Source organism: Stegastes partitus, unplaced genomic scaffold, assembly GCF_000690725.1.
Source record: "Stegastes partitus isolate 25-593 unplaced genomic scaffold, Stegastes_partitus-1.0.2 Scaffold45, whole genome shotgun sequence".
Taxonomy (NCBI): Eukaryota; Metazoa; Chordata; class Actinopteri; family Pomacentridae; genus Stegastes; species Stegastes partitus.
The window spans coordinates 207865-233011 of record NW_007577776.1 but is presented as its reverse complement, the minus strand read 5'-3'; the positions used below and the strand labels follow the sequence as shown (position 1 = coordinate 233011).

The following is a 25147-nucleotide window of genomic DNA, read 5'->3' as shown; positions in this document are numbered from 1 at the left end:
CCCTGGACAGGTCACCAGTCTATCACAGGGCTACACTTAGAGACAGACAACCAAGCACACTCACATTCACACCTACGGACAATTTAGAATCACCAATTAACCTCAACATGTTTTTGGACTGTGTGGGAGGAAGCCGGAGAACCCGGAGAGAACCCACGCTGCACGGGGAGAACATGCAAACTTCTAATGAAAATAACTGTTTCTGTTAAATAAGCCAAATCAGTTCATGGACAAGAAGCTCTAATCACAACAGAATTAAATCAAATGCTCTCAGTTATCTAGTTCAACGACCCTTTATCTCTCCACAACCAGAGCTTTTACATTTTCAGCTGAGCAGCACATATCGCCCGACTTTAACCCCAGTAGCTGCAAGTTAACCTGAAAGTTTAGTTTTGAACTCAAATGTGCAGCTTAGTTTATCTGTTGTTCACAATTATTATAAATAAGAAGTCTGAAGCATACTTTATGAAAGCATGCTTAAAATGAGGATGTTATGTATTGAAAATTACTTGCCTGGGATTCAGACTGTCTGTCACAGTGTGGGACTTTTACATACAAATGAACATTCGAGCCAAATTAGTTCACACAATGCTGTTTAAGCCTTTCCTAACTCACCGTTACCACGCTGGTGATTGATGATTGTTTCACCAAAGCTGAAAAAAGAGGCAACCTTAGCAAAGTTTCTGATTCCTCTAAAAAAAAAAAAAAGAAACTGGCCTTTAGTGATATTTGACAGCGTTTTGTGTATTTACTTTCACTGCCTCACTGCAGGTTTTATTTATACTGTATTAATAAAGATGTAAATGTTTGACCAGACACATGTTTGTTCTGTATTTACATCTTTGGGAAATACGTAGATACAACTATGGACAATTTCATACACTGATGCCCCCCCAATAAATCAGGTGGCTTTGCAAATGAAGTATTCTATGTCAGTCCACATTATTCTTAATCAATTATTCTTAATAAGCCTCAATTATTTAACTCTTCTAAAGACTGAATACTCAATTATAACCAAGGTATGCTTGTTTTTTTCAACCTGATCTCTATCAGTCCTCAAGGCGACGGTGTTACTTTGCGCCAAATGTGACAGCTTAGTCTTTTAAAGCCAAAAAAAAAAAGGAACAAAAGACTAAAACAAAGTAATCCACACAGGTTTTGCCACGATTAACAACAAAAAGCAGGAGGAAAGACTGAATGAATTCGTGTTCGGACAAAATTTCCGTTCTGCTTTTTAGCGGTTTTAAGATGAAACTTTAATCATGCCTGTGGGGAGGTTCCCAAGGTCTGCTGCTCAAAACAAAAAAAACCCTCAAACTTCCCTTTTTGGTGGTTAAAAACTTTTGAATTTCAATCCAGTAACTTTCATTTTTACATTCTGCTCCACAGTGCTCTCTGAAGAACATTTTGAAAAACACCAGACAGGTCGTAGATGTTTGTTTTGTGTCTTAAAGGTCAGCGGTTTAAAACCCACGCTGGCTGTGTGGAGAAACAATTAGTCTTGTTCATCAGCCGCCACTGGCACTGACAACTCAAATGTTCCAGTAAAAAAACACCTTATAAACAAATAAACATTAAAATTTACTGCTACTACTTATTTAAAGTTTGCTCGATTAAAAAAAGGTCAAAAATCCAATCATTGTTTGTGTAATGACTTTTGACAGTTTGTGTAACCTCTCTAATCTTAATAATAATGTGCACACTTTTATTTTAGTGGTGGTCATCTTTGTGAACTTTCTGGGGCAGCAACTAATTATATTTTTTGTTTCAGATCATTCTGGTTATTATTATTATTATTATCATTATTATTGTTCAATTACCTGAATAAAAGTTTAGTCTATAAAGTTGCAGAAAACTGTCACAAAGTTGTTTTGTTCTGTGTGACAAATGCAAATATAATCAACTTCTGGTGCTGAGAGGCTGGAACCTGAAGCATGTTTAGCAGTTTTTGTTGGATAAAACACTGATTATTAAAATTGTTGGTGGTTAAAGATTTATTGTAATGAATTAATCAACTAGTTGTTGTTTAAAAAAAAAAAAAAAAAAAATCAGTGAAAATCAGAATTGGTAGCTAAATTTAAAGCACAGGTTTCTAAAGATAATATAGACTGTGTGTGTGTATATACATTTTTCTCTATCAGTTCCTTATTATTGTTTAAATGAAGTATCAAGCGATATGTTGGCATCAGAGACATAAAGCAGTTGGACAGCAGAGCACAAACTGCAGACGAGCACTTTCTGGATTTCTGCTTTTCTTGCTTATTCTATAATCTCACTCACAGTTCCTTATCAACAAAGATTTGAGTCTTTGAGGACCAAAAGGCTATCTGATATAGTCAAAATATGGTGGCGATAACGCAATCAGAAGATTTTCCAGAGGTAAAAGACTCTTAACAAGATACTGAATGTCTGTCCTGAAGAGCCCCGAGCCGACTTAACTTCTTTGGGGACAGAACTAATCCTCGCAGGAATGCCAGCACAAATCAGTGACGACGGTCCAGGTGGCGCCGCTGTTCCGTGGTTTAGACGAGATGCCGGCTGTAATTGTGAGGAATATTCGTACCAAAGGTGCTCTGAGAGATTCATATGAGGGATTTATAGCCTTAGTTCACAATGTGTAAGAGATAAGAAGAAAAAGAGCCTTTGATCTCTGAAAAGACGGATCTCTTTACCGAGTTGCCTGAAAACACAAGTCAGTTCTCTCTTTTATCCGAACCAAGAGTTGGAAGAAGGGTCCAGATGCTTGAAGGTCCTGAAGAACTGAGGGCTACACTGACCAACACAAACAGCACAGAGGTTACTTGTTCACCTTGTGCTCACATCTCAGTGTCCATCTGGCAGCAAGGAAGGTGGACAGAACTCTACGAAAGCTGGTTGCTTCAACTAGACCCCACGGCGAGGCTAAAGATTATGATATACTGGTCTCAGACTCCATGACCCAAACCCAGTCTCCACATTCACAGACTTTGAGGTGAATTCCCAAATTCAAAGTCAAATCTTCAAGTACACCCGAGGCTCTAATGTAGATTTTTGGAGTTCGGGCTGTTCCAGGAGTCCACATATGTAGAGACTTTTCCATAGATCACAGCCTGGCGATGTATAAGCGTGGATGTGCTGCAGGAGGTTGTGTATGTGTGGTGTTTTCACAAGTTGAAAGTGAACGAAGCTAAGAATACTCACACAGCATACTAACATGTTTGAGTGTGCAGCAGATGCACACAGCGAATGAGTTGAATTAGCAGTTAAGATTTCAAAGTTAAACTAGAATTACTGTTCATCTGCATGTGGATTGTAATTTTTAAGTTGTGGCATTGATTATTTTGTGATAAATATCCATGCAGTACTCACACTAAACAGATCAGATACGATGCCAGGAAGAAAATCAGTTAATATGATGACTCAATCATTTTGTACATCACTAACTTACGACAACTATAACCAGAGCAGCAAAGTGCAGCAACTATCCAACTATTTATTTTTCCTTCTAATCTCTTTTTATATTTCGTCCCCTAATTGCTTTTATTCCTGTGTGTGCTTTGTCTTGTAATTTCCTGTACCCTACGCATATGTTCGTATCAAAACTATTTTAACTATTTTGACAGAATAAAGAAAGAGTTTGAACCTGGGCTTCACCCCAGTTTACCTCAGTTACACTTTTGTTTGTTCTATGCGACCGTTTCATGAGGGTCAGTCGAGAACAGAGTGCACTCTGACGTCTTTGTGGATGTTATGAGGGTTGGATGTAATTCCTGCTGGAGCACGCGTACAGCTCATTGCTCTTATTCAATGCCACGGCTTTGAACTGGATCATTTGTCAGAGCAGCAGCAGCAGAATCTCTGGTGCAGACGCGACGTTGAGGTGTGTGTTAGTGAACCTCAGAGCTGTCATTCCTGCTGAAAAGTGCCCACGCTTCTTCTCCCATCAAAACTCCTGCACACGCTCGGTCATTAACCAAGCTCAGGTACATGCACGCACTGACAGGAGGACGTACCGTTACAGGGACACACGCTCTCCCAGGTGTGCAGTGGGGTGATGTAACCGGCTCTCGCTGTGGTGAAATGGCTCAGTCTCTCCCCTGACAGCCGAACAGCGTTCCTGCAGCCTCGCGGAGGACATCCGGTACCCAGACAGCCGTTATGACTCACCCTGAGGATGCTGAGGCCCAGCGAGTCCTCCATGTCTGCTATGATCCCTGCATCAAACATTTCAAACATCTCAGACTGCACACACAGCTTTGATTGCTGATTTGATGAATTAGTAATTGTGCTGATGATCACCTGCAAGTTTGTTTGTTGGCAGGGACTGGATGAGTCCACTCTGAGGCTTCCAGATCAGCAGGACATCCAGGACCTGGGCACCGGGCCGCTGCTGCAGGCTGGCCAGGTGAAGCTCTTGTCTGGGGAGACCCAGAGCTTGTGAGAGGCTGCGCTGGAGGCCTCTCCAGTGATCGCCCAGAAACTCCTCTGGTGACATCCCGACCAGCTGCAGCGTGAGGCCGGAGTCCAGCGCCCTCTGGTTGGCCGCCCACACGTGAACTTTGACCCCCGTCCACACGCTGAACTTCCCGTCGCTCACGCTGACGTTGAGGGCATATGAGCCCTCCTCCAGGTTTTCATCCGCCCAGATTTTACCATCAGTCAGGTCTATGGAGAACCTTTTCCCATTGGGGTTTTCTGACACCAGCTTGTAGTTCAGGACATCCTGCAGGTCCTGGTCTGAGGCGTGGAGCCTCCCGATGACCCGGTTTGCAAACAGTCCTCCAGAAGTTGTAATGAAGACCTCCAAGGGCACTACAGAGGGAGGATACTTGCTCTGCTCAGTGACGTTGATGTTGACCACACAGATGGAGGAGAGGGGAGGGTGGCCGCTGTCCGTCACCTGAGTGAAGATACACACAAGAATTTATATTCCTGAAAGATCACAATCGATTTTATAACTGTAAGACAGCGGTTTTCAATGTGAGGGTAAGACCCGAGACAAGAGGTGAGATCAGTGTTTCTGGCTGACCAGTCTTTAGCGAATTTTGTTATTACAAATTTTAAGGATCCGAAGACGTAAAATTAATATTTAACAATATAAAAGAAAGAAACAATTAGAGTAAAGTTTGAGAAAGTAACATTATTTGGGGTTTTTCTGATTTTCCCATCACGTCAGTCATATTGCGACTCCTCATGTTTATCTTCCCGAGGCTCTGATCCTGGGTGGGAACCACTGCATGACATGATGATCTGCCACACAAATCCAATCTTTCACTTTGTTTTTTTAAAAATATGCAACAGCCTAAAGCCAGGCTCACTGTCGTGGTCTTTGGGTTTGGTTTTGTTTTGTTAGATTCTGTCCTGTATGTTTTTCTTCTCAGTGTCTTTTGTGACTCCCTGTTTGCGTCTCCCTCTGTTTTGTTTATTTAGAATTCACTTGGAATTTTGGATTTGGACTTATCCCCAGATCACCAGCTGCTTTGTGTTTGTTTCACCAGTTATCCTTCCGGTAACTTACTTTATTAAAGTTTACCACCACGTGTTGTCTTATGGGGAAGCAGATGAAAACAAAATGGTGCGACAACCTGCTGTGATGCCAAAAAACTAAAGCAAGAGGCTAAATGGATGAGAAAATGGTTGGGAAGATACGGTTAACGGAGGCCGTCTGTTTGTCAGTGAGAATTGGAGTTGATGTTTTAACTATCAATTTTAATATCTGGAATACTGAGTGTAGCACCATCATAACTGTACCGATTTAAACTTAAGCATGATGGATATTATTGGTCGGGAGCTTTAAGACTGGATCTGTAAACCTCCAAAACAGATTTCCCTTCTGATTGTTGGAAGGGTGAAATAAATGTAATTTGCTCTGCAACTCCTGGGCCACGTGCCAAAGAGTCCCAAGTACAGTCTGCCAACAACAGAAACAATGCAGTTTATTTGATTACTTTTCCTGCTGTATTGACGATTTAAAACTGATTATGTTTTTGTTTGTTTTTTTCCTTCTGAGCTACTTCCGCCCAGTGATCCTTTAAGTGTTGTATATATATATATATATATATATGTGAGGTTTTTTTTCTTTCGCTATGGAAATGGTCAAAGTGAGAAACACAGCATTTGGACCAAAGTATCGTTTATCAGCAGTTTTCAGCCCAAACATACCAAGCAGTGCAGTAAAATGCATATTCAGCTGTATCCAAAAACTTCAGAAGGCTGCGACCTCAGAACAACCTCTTAGACTTTAACACATCACTTCCATCTAGATGAACGACCGTTTCCACTGCTTTCGATGTCTAAATTAAAGCATCACAATGTCAGGAACCGAAGCCGTGAGGGAAGCTCGGCAGCACATCAGCATGTTATCACTGAAGCAGGATTACAACACTCTGTTGTTTTAGTTTCTTTCATGGTGTAATGATTTGTGAGATTTTAATTTTATTGTCAAGAAAGAAAAGTGAAGGTGGAGTGAAGAACAGGAGAGCAAACTTTAAGCTCCTGCTGCTGCCTTCTTACCTGTATCTTCAGCTGATGTTGGGGTTTAACTTTTTTCCTGAGCGGAGCAGAGAGCGACAGCAGGCCGCCCTGGTCGACGTGGAAACGGTGGTCCTCGTTGCCGCTGACGACGTGGAAAGAGAAAGGCGGGCCGTTCTTGGGCGTGTCTTTGTCCGTCACCACGAGCTGGAGGACGGTGCTGCCGACCGACTCGCCCTCCTGCAAGGGACAGGTTTATTAGTTCATCCTCTGCTTTATATGGTTCCAGCTTAAAACCTTTATGAAGGTCATAATGTTTTAGTGGTTTTCAGTACTGGTGCATTCAGGTTTTTGCAGCACAGAACAGGCACTCAAACCCAGTGTCTACCTCCAGAGCACCACAACGTCCATGTTTGATTTGGCTTAACATAACTCTTGAGTGCTTTTATTCTATTCTTTTATGTTTTTATTGAGACTGCCTACAAACTGCATCCCTTCTGCTCACAACTTCATCACCACAGGACAGTAGCTTTGACAAAAAAAATAAAAAATAGAAGCCCCAAACTGTTTGCTGTGATGGATTACCCATCTCAAGCAATTTAAGACAGTCTGCATGCTGAATTTCATAGAGTACTGAAAGTAATAAAAAATGGCAGTTCCCTGGAAAATAGGTTATCAATCTAAAAACTTACAGCACACTTTGGGAGACGGGTGGCAGTAAAGTACACACAATTTGGAGTTAATGGGCTAAAACATGCAACACCTCCGGTGAGGACTTTCGGATTTCAATTATAGCACGCATCACAACACACAGTCCTGCTTTGTACAGCTCAGCGGTTCGAGCAAGGCATTAACCACGGAGAGGATTCACCTCCCCCGCACGGGTTTTCCAGGAGGAACCAGATGGAGATTGAAGCGGCAGCCGGCAGATTACTTCTTTTATCTCCATCGTGGCATCACTGTGTTGCCAAAGATCCCTGAAAGAAGTGATTGCAGCTCTAACGTTGTGGAGGAGAACAGGCGCTTGGGAGCTTGGGCAGGTGATTTTGATGGCCTACAGTAAGTTGCACTGTGGTTTGACGACGACTCTGAAACAAATGCCCAGTAATAAAGACAAACAGAGACAGCATGTCAAATCAGTGGGCGCTAGTGAGATGTTTCTGTGAGCTGCAAAGGTGTCCTACGTCTAACTTTCTCACGCTGGGTTTTTTTGTCCTTTGTGCCTTTATTTAATAGTGCAGTGAGAGAGAGACAGGAAAGTGGGGGAGAAGAATGGGGGGAGGACGTGTGGGAAAGGGTCATGAGCGGGATTCAAACTCATGACCTCCACATCAGGACTGTAGCCCTGCACATAGGACGCCTGCTCAACCAGGTGAGCTATAGCGGCGCCCCATGATTCATTTCTAAACTCAGTTGAATCGTGGTTTAATTTGAAGTCATGTTCAACTTGCTTAAAAGAATGTTAAAGTTAAACCTGGGGTTTGTTTGTGCTGCAAATATAGATTACATTTTATTTTATTGCACCAAAACTTTTAACTGCATCTTAAACAGAACAGAATAAAATTGGATCCAGTGACTTTAAACTTACACTTAAAGAGGTTTAACTTCTGAAATCCATGTTGTTTTCTTTTTACATCCATAACCTTGGATTTACTAAACTTTTTCATCGTTTAACAGAACTTTGCTTAATATGACGTCTGAATTTACTCATTTTAAGCCATGTTTAGAACCAATTCTAGATCAGAGCATTCTTTGTTGGCGTAACGCAATCTGAGTTTAGTTTGTGATTTAATTCAGTGCAGAACTCATAATTTTCACTTTTTAGTTCAATTCATGTAGCTTTATGGAAATGTGCTTTTTTGTAGATTATCATTTTAAATTGTCTTGATTTATGTCAAAGAAACAAACGATTCAAAAGTGGCTTTACGAATTCATAGTTTGAGAGCAAATAAGGCATTGTTGCATCTACAAGTTATGCTACTGTGGTTTATCAAATGAGAGCCCTCTGCTTCTTCCATGTGTTTACTGAGGGAGAATAAATGCTTATGTTCTTCATATTAAGGAGGACGTATCCCCTGCACCTCTCCCCTGAAACCTACGCCTATGCTTTGACACAGTTCTTCAAACACAATAAATTACTCATTTGCTGCTTTTACTGAAACACTCTAATTCGACTGCAGCCTGGTGTCACACGGACACAGCAGATGTGCCAGTTGTAAAAGTGGGCGTCCAAGAGCGACAAACTGTCAAACAAAGACAACCAATCTGAACAGGAGAGAGGACGCTGCCCCTGTCGACCTGCACACCTGCCAGGGAAAAGAAAAGAAAAGAAAAAAAAAAGAAAGAAAACACTCCTTTCCCCTGCTTTAGCAACATCCATCTGCTCAATGCAATCAGAGTTTCTTCATTAGGCGCAGCTGGCTGTGGAGACGGGATCGCAGAGATTGGATTCATCACCACACGTTTGGCAACGTTTTGGCTCGTGAATGAGCTGTTCTGTGACTGGACGGGAGTTTCCGAGCTGGCAGAGCTGAGTGATGGAGCGCTGGCACAGAAAACATTAATTGTCAGTGAGCAACAGCCAGTGTGGCTGAAACATTGATGTGATGTCCCTGCCAGAGGCTGAATGTACGAACACGGGCGAGTCTGCAGCCCCGTCCAACTGAAGCATCAAGCAATACGAAGCTCTGGCGCACACAAAAGTAAAGTAAAAAAAAAGTAAATTGCCTGTTACGAGTTCCTCCACGCCAGCAGACTTGGCTGTGCAATTAGAGGTTTCAGGTGAAAGGGTGGCACTCATGTCCTGCAAGCAACACACTCAAAGGCACACACGGCAAGCAGTCATGACGGCTGATCTTCCTGCTGCTTTGATCCGAAAGAAGTTGAGAAATCCTGCCCTTGTTTTGCCTCTGAAGAGTTTTACTCTTGAACTCTCAGCACACAGTTTTAATGAGCTCTGGGGCGCCGCAGTTATGATGGAGCAGCACTTACAGGTCAGCACATTTTCACCGGAGTGTGCTGGAGAAGCAGGAAGTGAGAGTTGATACAGAAAGATAGACGGACGGTTAGGGAATGACACATCTGTAGTGATTTCTCTTTAATTATCTGTAGTCATTAGTTCATCTGTCTCCATTACCACCCTGTAGGGCTTTCAGGAGCAGAGGAGGTTCAGGTTTACATCCTTGCTTGAGAGTCATTCGACTGCTTTTTGGGGAATATTTTATATTCTCCTGGTTTTATCAGGTTATTAAGGTGAACAGAAACTGGCGAGTTTTTTTTGGTTTTGTTTTGTTTTAGTTCAGCTCACACTCACATGAAATTCAGAGTCTCAGAACGATTCCTTCCTGTTCATATTGTTTCCATTGAGTTGTCACATCTCACACGAGTGCAGCTGCCACATCCCTCCCCTCAGGACGCTGGAGGTTATTCGTGGGAGTTGATGAGCAGGAGAGTTTGTTCCAGGGGTGTTTTTGGGTGAATTCATTTATTTATTTATTTCCCCACCCCCAACATATCGGTTGTTAACTTTTTGCTGATGCAGGGGCTTGTGTGAGGTCGTCGAGGTAGCAACATTTTAAGAGCCGCGGGCTGCATAAGTGGTTAGTTTCTGAGTGCAGAACAACAGCTGGATTGCCCAGACTGCCTACGGTGTCCTGCGGGGGTCAAATCAATCGATGGAGCAGAGTTTGTTAAGAGTCATAGACGAATCCGTGAGGTCAAATGGGATGAAAAGGCACGATTTTAACATGGACATCAGGCATACTGGTGCATTTGAAGGTAAAACAGAGAGAAAAGTTATTCAGTTGAATTGCACTATGTTTACATAGATAACAGGATTTCAAGAAGTTATTCACACTTCTTGTTACTTCTACTTTAGTCCTGCTTACAGTGAAACTTTTAATGGAACAGCCCTGACTGCGCTGTCATTTCATGCCTGTAGCACACCGGCGGCATCATCCAGATGAAAGAAAGAGTAGCCGAGGTACAACCGTTAGCATCTGTCAAACCAGGGAGCGCCTGATACTAAAACTTGAGCTTTCTGGAGAGCTGACACTCATCAGGGTGCAGTTAGTGGAATTTAACATTGAAAACCAGAAGGTTCCACACTTACACTCATGTTCCACTGAAAGTTAGTCGGCATGACTTTCACTTTGCAGACTCATGGGATGTAGGCTGCTGCTGCACAGTTGACGTAGCTTTCTGTTCCCTTTGAGGTGTCTGCATTACCGTTTTTAAAAAATTCCCAACAACAACCTCTAAGCAGTGACCTACATGCTGAGAATTTCCAGTTTTGGTGAAGGTTTGGATTGTGGAATAAGGCAGGCCTGCTTAGTTTTCTGGTGAATTATCCAGGCCAATGATTCAAATGTTACACTAAAACAATTCCCCCGTCACTACTTTGCCGGCGTGTTCCTGCTACATCATGAGCTTAACATTGTCTAAAACAACTGTGATTGGATTCAAGAAATACAAACAAGCCAGAGCACTTTTTTTCCCCTCTCTATAGCAGAATGACGTTAAGGTGCAGCAGATCATTCTCCCTTTTACGCCCCGTTATGTCCATAATTCCACAGGGTCAGGGTTCACTAAAGTCACTTTTTTAGTATAATTTTAAAAAAAATGCCAAAAATAAACCATTTACACAAGAATCTGCTCATCAGCACTAACAGGAAGCCATTACTAATGCAGCTGTGACTGAGAGCCAGGTGACGAAAATGTAGTTTCCACAGAGGTGCAGGACTTTATACTGCACTTAGTGAGCGAATAAAAATGTGACAGTAGAAAATAAACACCCAGGAACTGCTTGGGGTTCAGAGAGTTAATTATACATTTAGTTTTTCCAGTCTCCTGGCACACAGTGTTTAGCCTTTCCAAAGGACTTGATCAGAGTAAAGAAAGGGGAATTCTGCAAACACATCCCAGATTACGAAGCTTCCCCAGACCTCTGGTTGACACAAATATACACATTCAAAATTATGTGGAAACGAGACGTTAGTATCTGATCCTAGAGACACTCAGACGTCATACCTGCAGCAGCAGACTGTGGTTAACCTGCGAGAAGACGGGCGGGTTGTCGTTGACATCAGTGACGGTGATGGTGATATGGACTGCAGATGAAAGAGGGGGCCTGCCTTCATCAGCTGCCTGCACCGTCAGAGAGTAATGAGGGGTCTGGAGAGGAGGAAAAACAGAATCTGTTATCAACATTTTTTGTCTTGTTCTCTTGTGTTTGTGAAATGTGAAAATAAAAACTACCTTTTGTATGTGTTATCTGACACATACTGACCTCTTCTCTGTCCAGCGCAGTGCGGACAGTAATTTCACCGCTTCTGGGATGAATGGAGAACTGCTGCAGAAGGTCTCCACTCACGATAGAGTACCGCAGCAGATTATTGATTGGACCGTCCTGATCAGTGGCTGTTACCTTGAGGTAAAAGAACAGAGGGGGTGAACAATACTTCACAATATGTATGGAAATTGTCTCTGGACGTCAGAGGCCTTGCCGACAGAATTCAAACAAAAGATCCAACCCCACACTGCACTGACACAGTGCGCTCCACAAATGCAATCCAATAGAGCAACAACGACATCCAGCAAATGAAATAAGTCAGAGATTGTGCCCATTCAAAGCTTTGAATGAAGATGAAGGACATTTACTCCGACACAAGAAGCTAACTTCCTGAGAGAGGTTCCGTTGAAGCAAAAGTATTGACCTACATTGCTACGACCTGATTCCTCCAACACCTGTGTTGTTTGGCTTTACCTTCATGTTCCAGCCCCGGAGGTTATCGTTGGTTTTCACCTTAACTTTAATAAGAAAACAGCACAACCTTGCTTTAGTCAAAGCTGGTATTTGTGAGCAGCCCTGAAAAAAAAAACTGCTTTGTGGGGCGGTAACTGGTTGAATCTGGAGAAGACAAAAGCTGATTAGTTAAACGAGGAGAAGACATTTTTCTGCCTTTTTCTGTTTTCGTTGAGTCCTCTAAACATCACTACCAGCAACGTAGAATTCACTATAAACGCTAATGGAACATTCAGTAACTACTGTCTGTTGTGGTTTCGGTACACTCTGAGTTAACACAAAACAGAATAAATGAAAGGACCAATCGGGGGCCGTTCCTTTAAACATTTGTTCCACTTGTGCCTCACCCAGTTTCCTACAGTGAAAAGACGCCTCATACGCGCTTGCTTTCCACGAGCCTTTGACTCGACACCAACGTTAGTTTGGTTTAGCCTGGATACACACAGTTACCATGCTTCGTTAAGCTTTAAATTAGCAACAAGCTTCCTTTAATCTTGTTTTTAACAAGGCTAGCTTGTTTGAGCCTTGATCTTATCTTGATGAAAACAGGCTTGTTTAATATGGTTTTCCATTTGACTAAAATCTTCATTTGAGCTTTGTTTTTAACTCGGCATGCTATTAGCTTGCCTCTGTTTTTATATTATTGTTTATTATAATAATAGCAGGTTGTTTAGCCATGATTTTACATTTTTGTAATCTTCTTTCTGTTCCGTCAGCACACACAAATCTACATTTAATCCAACCCTATTTATTATTGAAAGCAAAGACGTTTCAGTTCAATGAGAGACAAAGACGAGTCATTAAAATTATTTAAACCACGTTCTGTTTTTCTCTTTATGGCTCCGGCTTTAGCTCCCTGTACCATGATTCCCACAGCTTTCCCCTCCGACAGATAACGCTCTCTCCTAATGAAAAATTACAGCATTTCTTATGGCGGCACATTGCAGTTATATAGTGAAAACTGAGAGATGTGAACAGACGAAGGCAGAAGAAAAATGTCAAATATGAGACCACATGATTACAGACTCATCATCCAGCCGTGGTTGCGACCATCAGTGAGCCACTGAGCTGTGTTATTGCTGTGTTATCTCTGCTGCCGGCCTGACAGCTGACGGCTGACATGTTGTCGGATAACTGTTTGTGTGTGTCTGTGTGTGTGTGTGCATGTGTGTGTTTAAGCTGCCAGATCTTCTCATACTGTCATGCTGTTATTGTGTGTATGCAATTATAAATATGTGTTGTTTTTATGAGCTGAATTCTGTGTGTGTGTGTGTAACTGTTTCTTATTACCTGAAGCGTCAGCAGTCTGCCAGGTGTCAGACGCTGTCATATTACGCGTTTTGTGTGGTTGTATTTGGCGGTGGGGAAGTGCAAGGCGATAACCTCAGTGCATGTGCTTACATGACCACGCAATATTTCCACAGTTTTATTTTGTTTTGCCTGTGTGTTCTGTTCTGAAGTTACAGATAACACAAAAAATGATTTGCCATTAAATTCAACCTTGAAATTGTCTTTAATTTAAAGTCCAATTCAATTCAGCGATTCAGAGCAGATTACTGATGTTTTCGTGTCGCCGATGTATGAATGTGCACCGTGGTCTGCATTGTATGTGTGTGTGTGTACTTGAAAAATTCATCAGAAAGTAATTTACTATAACCTTCAGGTGATGAAGTAACCTTTCCTTGTCAAAATATGTAAATGTGTAAGTCTTACCTTGCAAAAAGACAGACTCGGTTGCTTAATTTTTCAGAATACTTGGTATTTCAGAGCGTAGCTACGTGCCCTGTCTCTTACCTTCATCACCAGGCTTCCAGGCGTCAGATCCTCCGATACCTCTGCGCTGTAGTCGGCCCGTTCGAACGCCGGCGTGTTGTCGTTCACGTCCGTCACGTTGAGGATAACCGTGGTGACGTCAGTGAGCGACGACTTGCCGCGACTCCCCTCCACGGACAGGTAGTGCTCCCGTGATACCTCGAAATCCAGCGGGGCGACGAGGGTCAGAAGGCCTGCAAGACCACAAGGTATGACTTAATTATTCCTGAAGATGTAGTTTAGGCCAGTTTGAGCAACAACAAAAACATAAAAATCCATCCATCCATTATCTGTACACCGCGAGGGTGCTGGAGTCTATCCCAGCTGAGTCAGGGCGAAGGCAGGGGACACCCTGGATAGGTCACCAGCCTATCACAGGGACAATCTAGGACAATTTAGAATCACCAATTAACCTCAACATGTTTTTGGACTGTGTGGGAGGAAGTCGGAGAACCCGGAGAGAACCCACACTGCAGGGGGAGAACATGGAGACTCCACACAGAAAGATCCCAGGCGTCCTCACCAGGACATGAACCAAGGATCTCCTCGCTGTGAGGCGACGGTGCTAACCACCGAGCCACCGCGCAGCCCACATAAAAATCAGAAACAAAAAAAATAAATAAATAAACAAAAAAAATCCACTTTGCACAATTTTACTTGATTTTTTCTTTTCAAACATTTCTACAGATATTGCAGTAATAACATTATTGGAATTCTTTTGGCCACAATAATTGTGCAGAAAAAAATCAGATCTTGTGACAGCCGTAATCTAAAACACCACAGACTGACCAGGCTGCTAAATACAAATGTGTTGGTGTGCAGTGGTTGATGTTATGCTACAGTGCTGTTGGTTCCTTCTGATAGAATACATACAAAGTCTACTGTGCAAGTATAAGCCCTGTGGGATTCCTACAACATCTACACTTCCATCAGATCTACCAGTTGACCCGTCATAACACATACATGAATGAAATGAATGAATGAAAATACTTTATTTATGCCAGAAGGGAAATTCAATAATAATATATTATATATTCAATAATACATGCTGACTGGTCGAACGACGCACATCTAGAATATAATATAACGACTTTCTCTGTTTAGAAATGTATGCAAATGAATTTAATTATCATTGGCGTGAAAACGTGCTACCTTCACATTTACAGAGGTTATGTGAGTAAACTGATCTACAGGAGGAAGGAGTAAGAAGGAGGAAGCAATACAGCATACCTGAGAGCATTATATTACACTTTATTTCAAATTAGTGTTCTTTTTTTCAATAATAAGGACATTTTCATTTAAAAGTGATGCAGAAAAGCATAAATTGGTGCAGAAACATGTCTGAGAATGCAGGAAATGAAGTGAACGTGTGTCCCACTTCAATGTTCAAACCAACTTTTTTCTGGATGAGATTTAACACGAGACACTGTTCACGTGTTTAACATGCTACTACTTGGATATTAATGTGTATACAGTAGGTCTGTTAATAATTTTGAAGTTGACCATTTAGAATGCGGACGGTAATCGTGGTCACACAAATATTCAGCTCGGGCGCGTGCAGCCATGCCGGATTTCCACGGCGGCATCAGAATGCAGAACGTGGTAAAGCTGTATGCCAATCATCAGCTGTAAGTTGTGGGAATTTAGCTGTCAGCACAACAGCTTTCCTGCGTTGGACTGATGTGTGGTTAACAGAAAACCGTGACCTGTTTGTGGATGCTACATGAAAAGTCAAGAGGCGGGCATAAAAATAGCCACTTAAAAGAGAGATCGATAATTTACACGTCACCGCGGCGCCTCGCTTTAGTTCAAAGAACTCTGTCTCAGATGCACAGTGATCTTATTCTGTATTCAAATCTTATTCCATGCATTTTCTTCCTCACCACCACCTGCACATTTGAACTGCTATCATCCCCCCTCTATGTAAACTACTATTTTACAGCTCTGCTTGAATGCACACCATACAGGGAATGCAGAATCAATATGAAGCAGAGCCTGCGCTGCTTAAAATGGATGTCCTTCTGCTACAAGACGGGTGCTTTGGATGGTAATATGTACCCTAAGTCAAACACGTCCTGTGTGTGGGATCATGTGACATATGCAGTGAACTCTTACTTTTGTCAGCTCAGTGAAGCTGTGAGTTTAACCTTTCAGCAGCTATAAATCTCTCCACAGCTGGCTGCTGTCCTCATGCGTTTGCTGTCATCCACATGTGAAGTCTAAACCTCAATTTATGGCAGCGATAAAAGAAGCGTCACAGGGATGTACTGTGTCGTATCCGCCTTGTTTTTTTTTCTTGACTGCTCTTGAGTCATCCCTTTCAATTTAAATGGTCTGAAGTCCTCCTTTATCTGACCTGCCGTAAACATGCCTTAAGCAGACAGACCTTTTCACCTCCTCTGGTCTTTTCATCAGTGGAGCCTCATGACTAAATGTTTGATTTCTAGTGGTTATAAATGACTCTGTGTTGGAGGAAAAAGAAAACACACAAATTTCAGCGTTTGATGTCAAAAAAAAAAAAAAAAGACAAAACTGGGGAGAAACGGACCATTTGGTATTTGGTCATTACCTGGTTACAGGCAAACATTCCTTCATCAGAGCTTTTTACATGTGCTGTGTTTTTGTCTTAGGTGACTGTTAATTGAATATTTTTGGGGTTTTATTTGTTTTTGAAAGGCTTGTTGTCTTTAAAGAAAATCATCATTTATCAGAGCAAGAAACTGTAAAAACAGAAAAACGTCACCTTGTACAATTCAGTTAGAAAAAAATAAATAAACTAAGAATTGCGATGAAAAAAAAAACCTGAATGTTTGTTCTTTTTTATGATGTATGGCATAAATAATATGTCACACTGCACAAAAGACGTTATTGAGTTTTCTCCCTCTGTAGCCTTGGTTATGACACAATAGAACTTTATATTGCAGTGAAGGAAAAAACTGCTTCGGTTACAGCAGGTTAGAATTTTAAAATCTGTAAAACATGAATTAAAATTTATTTATTTATTTCAACACTTCTTGTAACAACCTTGTGTTTTGGTCGACCAAAATCTAAGAGTTTTTACTTGAAGATTTCAAATTATAAACTTTCACTGAGAAGATTTTAACGGATAAATCTCATATTCATAACAATAATGAAGGACTGTTCAAGCACCAGAAGCCTGATGTCTCCTATTGCTTTGAGCCATCAGTGAGCCACAGCGTTGCACTTAATACCATGAAAACACACACTGTACTTTATTTTCACTCAAGCCCACATACACTGTCCTCAAAAAAACCCCAATAAAACAAAAACCAATATGCGTTTGACCTCATTTTAAAGATTTACAACAGCAGTAGGAGCCTGTATGTTTGAAGCGGACGAGGTAGTGCCGTCAGGACACACTGAGAGACGAATGCTAAGACGTTGTTAGTGTTGGTGGGATTTGTTGACAATAAGAAAAATAGAGGATAACTCCAGCCTTATCCTTTAAGAAAGAGCAGCTGTACTCTGTCAGGCTTTGTGGGATTAAAGCGCTATAAAGCACCACAGGCCGATACAGAGAGATCATAATTAGGAGCAGCAAGCAGTGTCTCCAACAATGGGGAACTTGTCGTCTCTCAGACTCTCGTTGCTCATTTTTCTGGATAAACTCCTGTCCAAACCACATATCTGTCAGTAGCCAACAAACCAAGTCTAAACATGTAATTGGTGTTTTAGTGAGCCCACCACAACAGGCTTTAACAGAGTGTTTGCAGATGGGGGGGCTAACTGTAATTTGTTCACTTTTTTTTTTTAATGTTTGTTGAGATGAACGGGCCTGAAGAGAGCTCTTAGTGAGCTTATTGTAGCGGCGTATCTGCCTACTGCGGCTCGTCATACCCGGCAGAGTGTTCGGTGGAGACGCTCGGCCTGCTTTCTTGGGCTGCCAGCCAGTCTGCTCAACCATACTTCATTAAGATAAAAACAAAAACGAGATCCAACAAAAACAACCACCAACCATTCCCCTCAAACTAAACACCTCCAGGTATCAGCGAGTGAATTATTTGCACCTCGTACACACAGTGCAGGTCTCATTTTATTGATTTTTCTGACATCAAGGAGATTTCTGCAGCCAGTCTGAGGCACAATGATCCAAGCTGTGTTCTTCTTTGTGTGTTTTCTACTGTGAGAAAATTGGCTGAGGTCCAGTTTTTCCTTCCTATCAGCGCCCTGCATCTCGTTCCTACTCTGCCTATATCATCACAGAGCACAGTACTGTTTATGTAAATGTGATAAGGCAACAACCAGTCTGACTGCCCTGCTTTCGAGCACCGATAACAGCTGATAAGGAGGGAAAATGGCTCGTACAGTCGCATTGCATGTGACTTATATTTTTTTAGCCGCTGACTCAAGTTCTGATGAAGTCACTGGGTTAAAAAAGTGACCCAGTTTTTTTTCCAGTAACACACAAGTCTCAAACAGACAGACCTATCTCTGTAGTACTGTGTCGGCTGTGGAGAATGATCTGCTGCACCTCGTCATCATTCTGCTGAAGGGTTTCTTTAAATCACTCACAGTTGTGTTGGGTGGTGGTAAGCCCGGCAAAACAGTTTTGGGGACAATGTGAGGAGGCGATTCAAATTTATAATTCTCTGCAAAAACTTCATGATAACAGTAAAAGACATTTGTTGGCTGTGTCATATGAGTTTACCTGATTTAAGGAAAAAAAAAAAAAAGGACAATTTGACAAAGATAATTGCAGATGAGGGCGGCAAGGTGGCTCGGTGGTTAGCGCTGTCACCTCGCAGCAAGAAGGTTGTCGGTTCGCGTCCCGGTGAGGACACCTGGGATCTTTCTGCGTGGAGTTTGCATGTTTGCACGGCTTCCTCCCACAAGTCCAAAAACATGTTGAGGTTAATTGGTGATTCTAAATTGTCCGTAGGTGTGAATGTGAGTGTGCTTGGTTGTCTGTCTCTAAGTGTAGCCCTGTGATAGACTGGTGACCTGTCCAGGTGGGATAGACTCCAGCGACCTTAGTGAGGATTAGGCGGTGTATAGATAATGGATGGATGGAACTGCAGATGAAGATGGAGGAGCTGATTGGAGAATCAACTCCAACTGACAATGGAGCCTCGTTGTTGTTTTAGTCGTGCAGATTGGATACATGGATCAGTGACATGTAAGACTCATAGTCCTGTCAGTGAAGCTCAAAGTGGAGAAGAATGCAGCACAAAATGTGTGGTGGAGTTAAACCTGCAGTCTACACCCAGGGAGTTGGACTAATAAAGCACAAACAGTGAAAAAAAATGATTTTGTGAGTTGTTGAATGAATGAAATGCACTTATAATAACTTAATTAACATGTTTGTGTTGGTGATTAAAACCTTGTCCACTTTAGTTCGTTATAGCTGTATTAATTACACTGTTAAATTAGTTCCAACATAACTCAGTTTTGTGGACAAAGTTGACGTAGCTGTTTTAAGTAAATCCTAAAAAAGTATTTTTTCAGTGGAGGCCATTCCGGGTTAATTCCAATGGGTTGCTCTGGCGCAGCATTAAAGACAGCTAGTCTGACCCAGTGGTAAGCACAAACAATGTGACATTCAAAACTACAAAATACACATATTAATTAAAATCAGCAACAAATAGTGACATTTACAGCCAGCTAGAACAGATTCTAAAAGCTTACAAACATACTAGAGTTTCCTGCATAAAGGACTAAAGAATATTTTTTAGGACCATTCAAACCTTAGATGTTAACCCAAACCTCATCCTGGTGACGTTCCACATGTTAACACTTAGTTCCAGTGCATTCCAAACCTGGTCTGTCATCACTGCATGGGATTATAGTGTCCTAGAGAAGAACTCGGGGAAGAAAGTGTGAAGCTTTACCAGACGTGCATTTGTCAAACCAACTAGCTTCAGCCGTGAAGTCTTTTCTCTTGCAAAACTAAAGAAAAATATATTGTTGGGGACACTTCTGATAAACCAGAAGTATCATCTTTGCGCAGTAGCTTTTTTGTTGCCTGTTAGAAACGACATCTGGCAACAACTGCAGCTGCACTTTGTGGTTTTTTTTGTTTCTCTCAAAGTGTCCACAAGGGGCAGAACTGAGCCCATTTCACATTTAAAAAATGAACCTCAGCAAGCCACACAAAGGTGAGAGCAGTGTTTTCAGCTAATTAGTGGCTTTACAAGAGGATGAACTGGTGCGCCTCACACATCTGGTTCAGAATCCTCACTGCTGGTAATAATTACTTCAGTTTGAATAATGTTCAAACCTCGGTGCCCAGCTGTTTCAGGAACTCGACACACATTCAGTAGAAACACTGTTCATCCTTTTTCACACTTCAGTATACAAATTTTGAATGTTCCCTGAAGACATGAGGACGGATGAAATGTTGCATGTTACACATTGACGGTCACCATCCTCACCACAATAACACAACAACACCAAAGTACATCCCAAGTAAGTCTGTTTTTGTCAAACTGTTGTTCTAGTTGTTCAAACACAGTGTGGTTTCTTTCTGTTTAAGACATTGTACCTGGAGTGTTTCAGAAGTGATTTTAGGAATCCTTTTGCTGAAGGCAGAGCTCCAAAGTATATTGTGAAACCATTCTGAAACTACTGGACATAAAGGTGTGAATCCAGGACACTAAGTTTTGAAAGTTAATGTCAAAAAAGCGAGAATTCACAAAATATTCACCCTGATTTTGTTCTTTCTCTAAAGTTCATCTCTGATAATTCAGTTGTTCTAATAGGTGCAACTAAAGCAGTGGTCCCCAACCACTGGGCCGCGGACCGGTACCGGGTTGCGCAGAAAGAATAAAACGTTTTATTGGTTTATTTTTATTTCCAGCAGAGTCTGCAGGGTGTTTTATTTTGAAAAATGACTAGCTCGTCTTCCCGTCACTTCCGTTTGTGTTCGTTTCCTGTCAGTTTTTATGCCCGGCTGCTAAACGAAGCCGTCAGTCAAAAACAAACGTCTCAGGAGAGCTGCTTTGGAAAGTGGGAGAGACTTGATACTGAGACAGGAGAAAAAGTAAACATATTAAGCAATAAAAATTAATTTTATTCATTTATGAAACTTTTCAATAGAAAAAAAACCAATTATTATTTGTTATGTGCGTAATGACCGGTCCGTAGAAAAATTTCTTGCTTAAAACCGGTCCGTGGTGCAAAAAAGGTTGAAGACCTCTGAACTAAAGGACAGATAATCTGATTGCTGGGTTGTGGAAGGTTGACGGTTTGGAAGACAAAGTTTGCAGATTCTTCTTGTTTAAAATCCAAAATGCCCCTTGTAGCTGCTAAAAGCCACACATTATTTCTCTTTTAATATGAAACAAACACAACTTTTCCTCCCTATCCAGCTGCAGAAACTCTTCTTTTCTTCTTCAAATACAAGTCCTGGCCTGTCCTGATTTCCTGTCACTCCTTCCAACACCTGCCCCAACGCCAGGCTCAAAAAAAGCTTTGTCTCCAATGATTCTAGTAAAACAAAACTGCATTTTTGTGCTGTTGCTGTAAATATTGCCCATTTATACAATACAAGATCTAGATTTGCGCAAGGTATAATGCAGAAGAGAAAACCAGGCCAGACAGACATTCCTCTCTCTAGGCGTTGTGTCTGTGCAGGTAGTCGTGATAATGCGAAAGATTTACTGCGGCAGTGACGCTGCAGTCGAGCGCAGCAAGTCTGTGATGTGAGCAGAGTTACGGTTTGTGTTGATACACGGCTGCTCGGCCTCCCGGCTGCCAGCTTTCTGTCAATAAGGGCGCATATCTGTGTTTTGTGTTTTTGGCTTTGTTCAGAAAGCTTCTCAGAAAGACGAAGCGGGTGAAGGTGATTTGTCACCGTAAACCTGAGCGCCTGTGTTTTCCACGCTGTGTACACAAACACAGAATCAAGTGCAGGTTTTATAAAGTCAAACTGCAGAATAAAACACTGCAGATGATTGAATCTGACAACACAGACTGTAACTAGGCTACAACAGTTATGATTTTAAAGACAGAAAAACACAACCCACACAGCTAATAGACCACGAAGGAGAAAATAGATAAATCAAGAATGTGTTGACTGGGGGGAGTGAATGTGGCAAAAAAAAAAAAAAGACTGAGGTGTATCCTGACGAGTCGATACACATCTACCTATGTACGCTGGTGTGTGGGCTCATAAAGAAAAATAATAGAGAGCCGAGCCAAGACGTCACGTCCAGGCTAGCCTCAGTTCAGTGAACTTCCGTAGCTTAGTGCGATCTCTCATTACTGTTTCTCTGATAGGTGTTAATACCGCTCTGTACAAATACTCATAAATACCAATGCAAGTAGAATCAGGCAAATGTACTGATCACATGTAATTATTATCTACTGCATTCAAGCTAGATCATTTCCAATAATGATAATAAAACTTGTGAACTCCAGGTACATCTCTGTGTATTTCAATTTTAACTCTGGTGTCTGTGACATGAGGAAGTTGCAAATTCTCTGAAGACACGTTGTGAATATCTTTAAGGATACAAAAGAGAACAGAAATGTCTTTAAGTCACAGGCTGTGACCGTCCAGCAGCGAGACGGTCTCACCAGAGCCTCTAAGAATCATAGGTGTCTCCTGATGTTGCCTTTGGGGCAACATTTGAGGCGTAGGGGGGATGTTATTGGTTTCTGTGCACACAGAGAATAAATTCTGAGCAACAGAAAACCAAGATTTTGCAACTTTCCAACTGTTATTGCTGTCTGCAAATGGTGGAAGTGTATCGTGCAAAAATCTTGTTTGTTGACGGCCTCATGATATCGACTTTAACGTGTGCAGATGATAGAAGCAGTGTGTTTTTTTAAGGAGCAACCACAGTGACGGAGATGCAGCAACTTGGAGCACAGTAAAATCTATGGAGTAAAAACACTGGGGAGCATTCACGAAACGTTTCTGATAAGAATAAGACTCAGCATTCAGAGGAACGAATACAGTCTAAAGCGTGTGTTTGTGTGAACAGTCTTTCTGCCAGAGGGGGGAGACAAAAGCCAAACCTGAATCCAAACCTTTAAAATGATTAACTATTAAATTAAATTATTCATTAAGTAAATGGAAAAAGCAGCACATCCTGATGTTTGAATAGCTGGTATGATTGCATTTGCACCGTAAAAAAGGAAAGTTTTACATTCTATATATATAAAAAAATATATACTGTTGTTTTACAGATTTTCTCTGTTTCGTTCAATTACAGACTTTAACTAGTAAAATCAAAGAAAAAAACTATTAGTTTATATGTCAACCAGGACTGTGCACAATGTCCACATTCTTCTAAACGAGCTGCCAACTAATATTCTGTCGATCAGTTCATTAACGTGCAGAGAAATCTTTTCAACTTATATATACTTTGAGTCAGTTAGTTTTGTTTTGAACAAACCACCGTATTTCATAATCTCTTTATATGCTGTATTTGTATAGGAACTAAATGTGTGTGGAGTAAAACGTTCAGTGGGGTAGAAGTAAAAAGCTGCATGAAATCAGTCTTTTGCAATTTTAATCATCAATACAAGAGTGTATATGAAACGTCGCTCTGCCCGTGTGACTGCTCCATCCCTGTCGTCGTGCTGCGTCAGTCGAGGAGTTTATCCTGCTTTATGACACTTAACTTTGAGCCGCGGAGATTTGTGGACTGTCGAACACTGTGATTCAGTGACACATTACGCTGCCACGCTGGGTAAGCCCCGTCCATCTGGCACCTGCAGTAAGATGTGACAAACTGCGCTGTGTCAAGTGTTTGAAAAATACCCCCTAAACCAGGGCCAGCGTGGGATTTACTGTTCACCTCTGTGTCCTTAACAGCATCCTTGGAGATGTTTACTGACCACGCAGAGGATCCCTAATATATTTAAGAATTTCTTGCAGTCTGCGGATGTCTAAAAACTAAACTCAACTGTGGTCTCAACAAGCCAGTGAGTCGGTCGCTTTTCATCATGCATCGGACGAAACATTTACATTGATTGAAAATGAACTTTCTACTGTTGTAAGAATCAGGCTCAACTATACTTCCGCTGTCAGTGAGTTCCCACGTTTCCTAGAGCGATGTTCAGCCACAGGAGGGATGTGAGCTTCACCGTGCTCATCTCCAGCTCGTTCAGCAGAGAGCGCCGCTCGTACAGACGGGGCAGTAACTAAGTGAGCTGTCAGAGGCAACAAAAACAAACGCTCAATGTTCTGCTCCGAAAATGCTTCTGATGACTGCACTGCATCATGGACCGCCTCCAGGAATTTCCACCCCTAAACTTAAGACTTATTGCAAAACTCAGCAGCGTCTGTGTGAACTTACAGGTCTGGCCAAGAATTGTAAAAAAAGAAATAAAAAAATAAATTCCCAGCGTAAAACAGACGAATCACTTCAGAGTCACTGTTCAGAGGTCAAATAAAGCAAAACTTCAACAACTCAGCTCTCCTGCACATAAATAAATAAACTGACCCCTGCAAGACTTTTGTTCCTCTCGCCACAACATTGTATATCACATCCTTAAAAGTTTCCTTTTCTGCTGCTGTCACATTTTTCCTCACTGTGGGCTCATGTTTCACTGCAATATAAAAGTCCTGTACCTGAAGCAGCACAGCCTTGACGAGAAGTAGGAAGAAACATCTTCTATGCAGTATGACGCTGCTATAAAACAATCAATTATAAAAAAAATAAACCAAAAGTTAAATTTCTTTGATTATATATTTTTTTAAAATTTGTAAAAAAAAAAATCCAATCAACATAAACAGCAAAGTGATACGAATGAAATATGATGTTTCTAGCTCTGTAAAATGGTGTAATTCTGGCATTATTGTAGGAGAAAACATCTCTTTTAAACCTGCTGGTTGGAGTTCTGAGGGTTGACATGCTGCATTTGTTTGTTTAGTCTGTACAAAGACCGAAACGTGAAATCAGCAGCCCAGCAGTTTGCAGGACTTGTGCTAAGCTTAGCCAGTAGGTGTAGCATTGCATTAGGCCAACAGTCATAAAAGGGTTATCGACGATTTCAACAAATTCTCCCCAAAAACTATTCCTTGAACCAAGTGATTACTGGTTGGTTTTGTGTCATTTTGGCTACACTAATCACAGATATTGATGATGCAGCAATAGAGAATTGATCCAT

The 25147-nt window shown here is 41.5% G+C and overlaps 1 protein-coding gene across 1 annotated transcript in view; it reads right to left on the bottom strand.

The window, feature by feature from the left end:
- Positions 1 to 25147, bottom strand: part of fat2 (FAT atypical cadherin 2) — a 139208-nt gene that overhangs the window by 35185 nt on the left and 78876 nt on the right. The window contains exons 17-22 of the mRNA XM_008306183.1: positions 14048 to 14259; positions 11738 to 11875; positions 11479 to 11622; positions 6493 to 6690; positions 4279 to 4879; positions 3993 to 4193 (exon numbers count right to left, since the gene is read on the bottom strand). Of these exons, the coding sequence (XP_008304405.1) occupies positions 3993 to 4193; positions 4279 to 4879; positions 6493 to 6690; positions 11479 to 11622; positions 11738 to 11875; positions 14048 to 14259 (1494 nt within the window). The remainder of the gene's footprint in view (positions 1 to 3992; positions 4194 to 4278; positions 4880 to 6492; positions 6691 to 11478; positions 11623 to 11737; positions 11876 to 14047; positions 14260 to 25147) is intronic.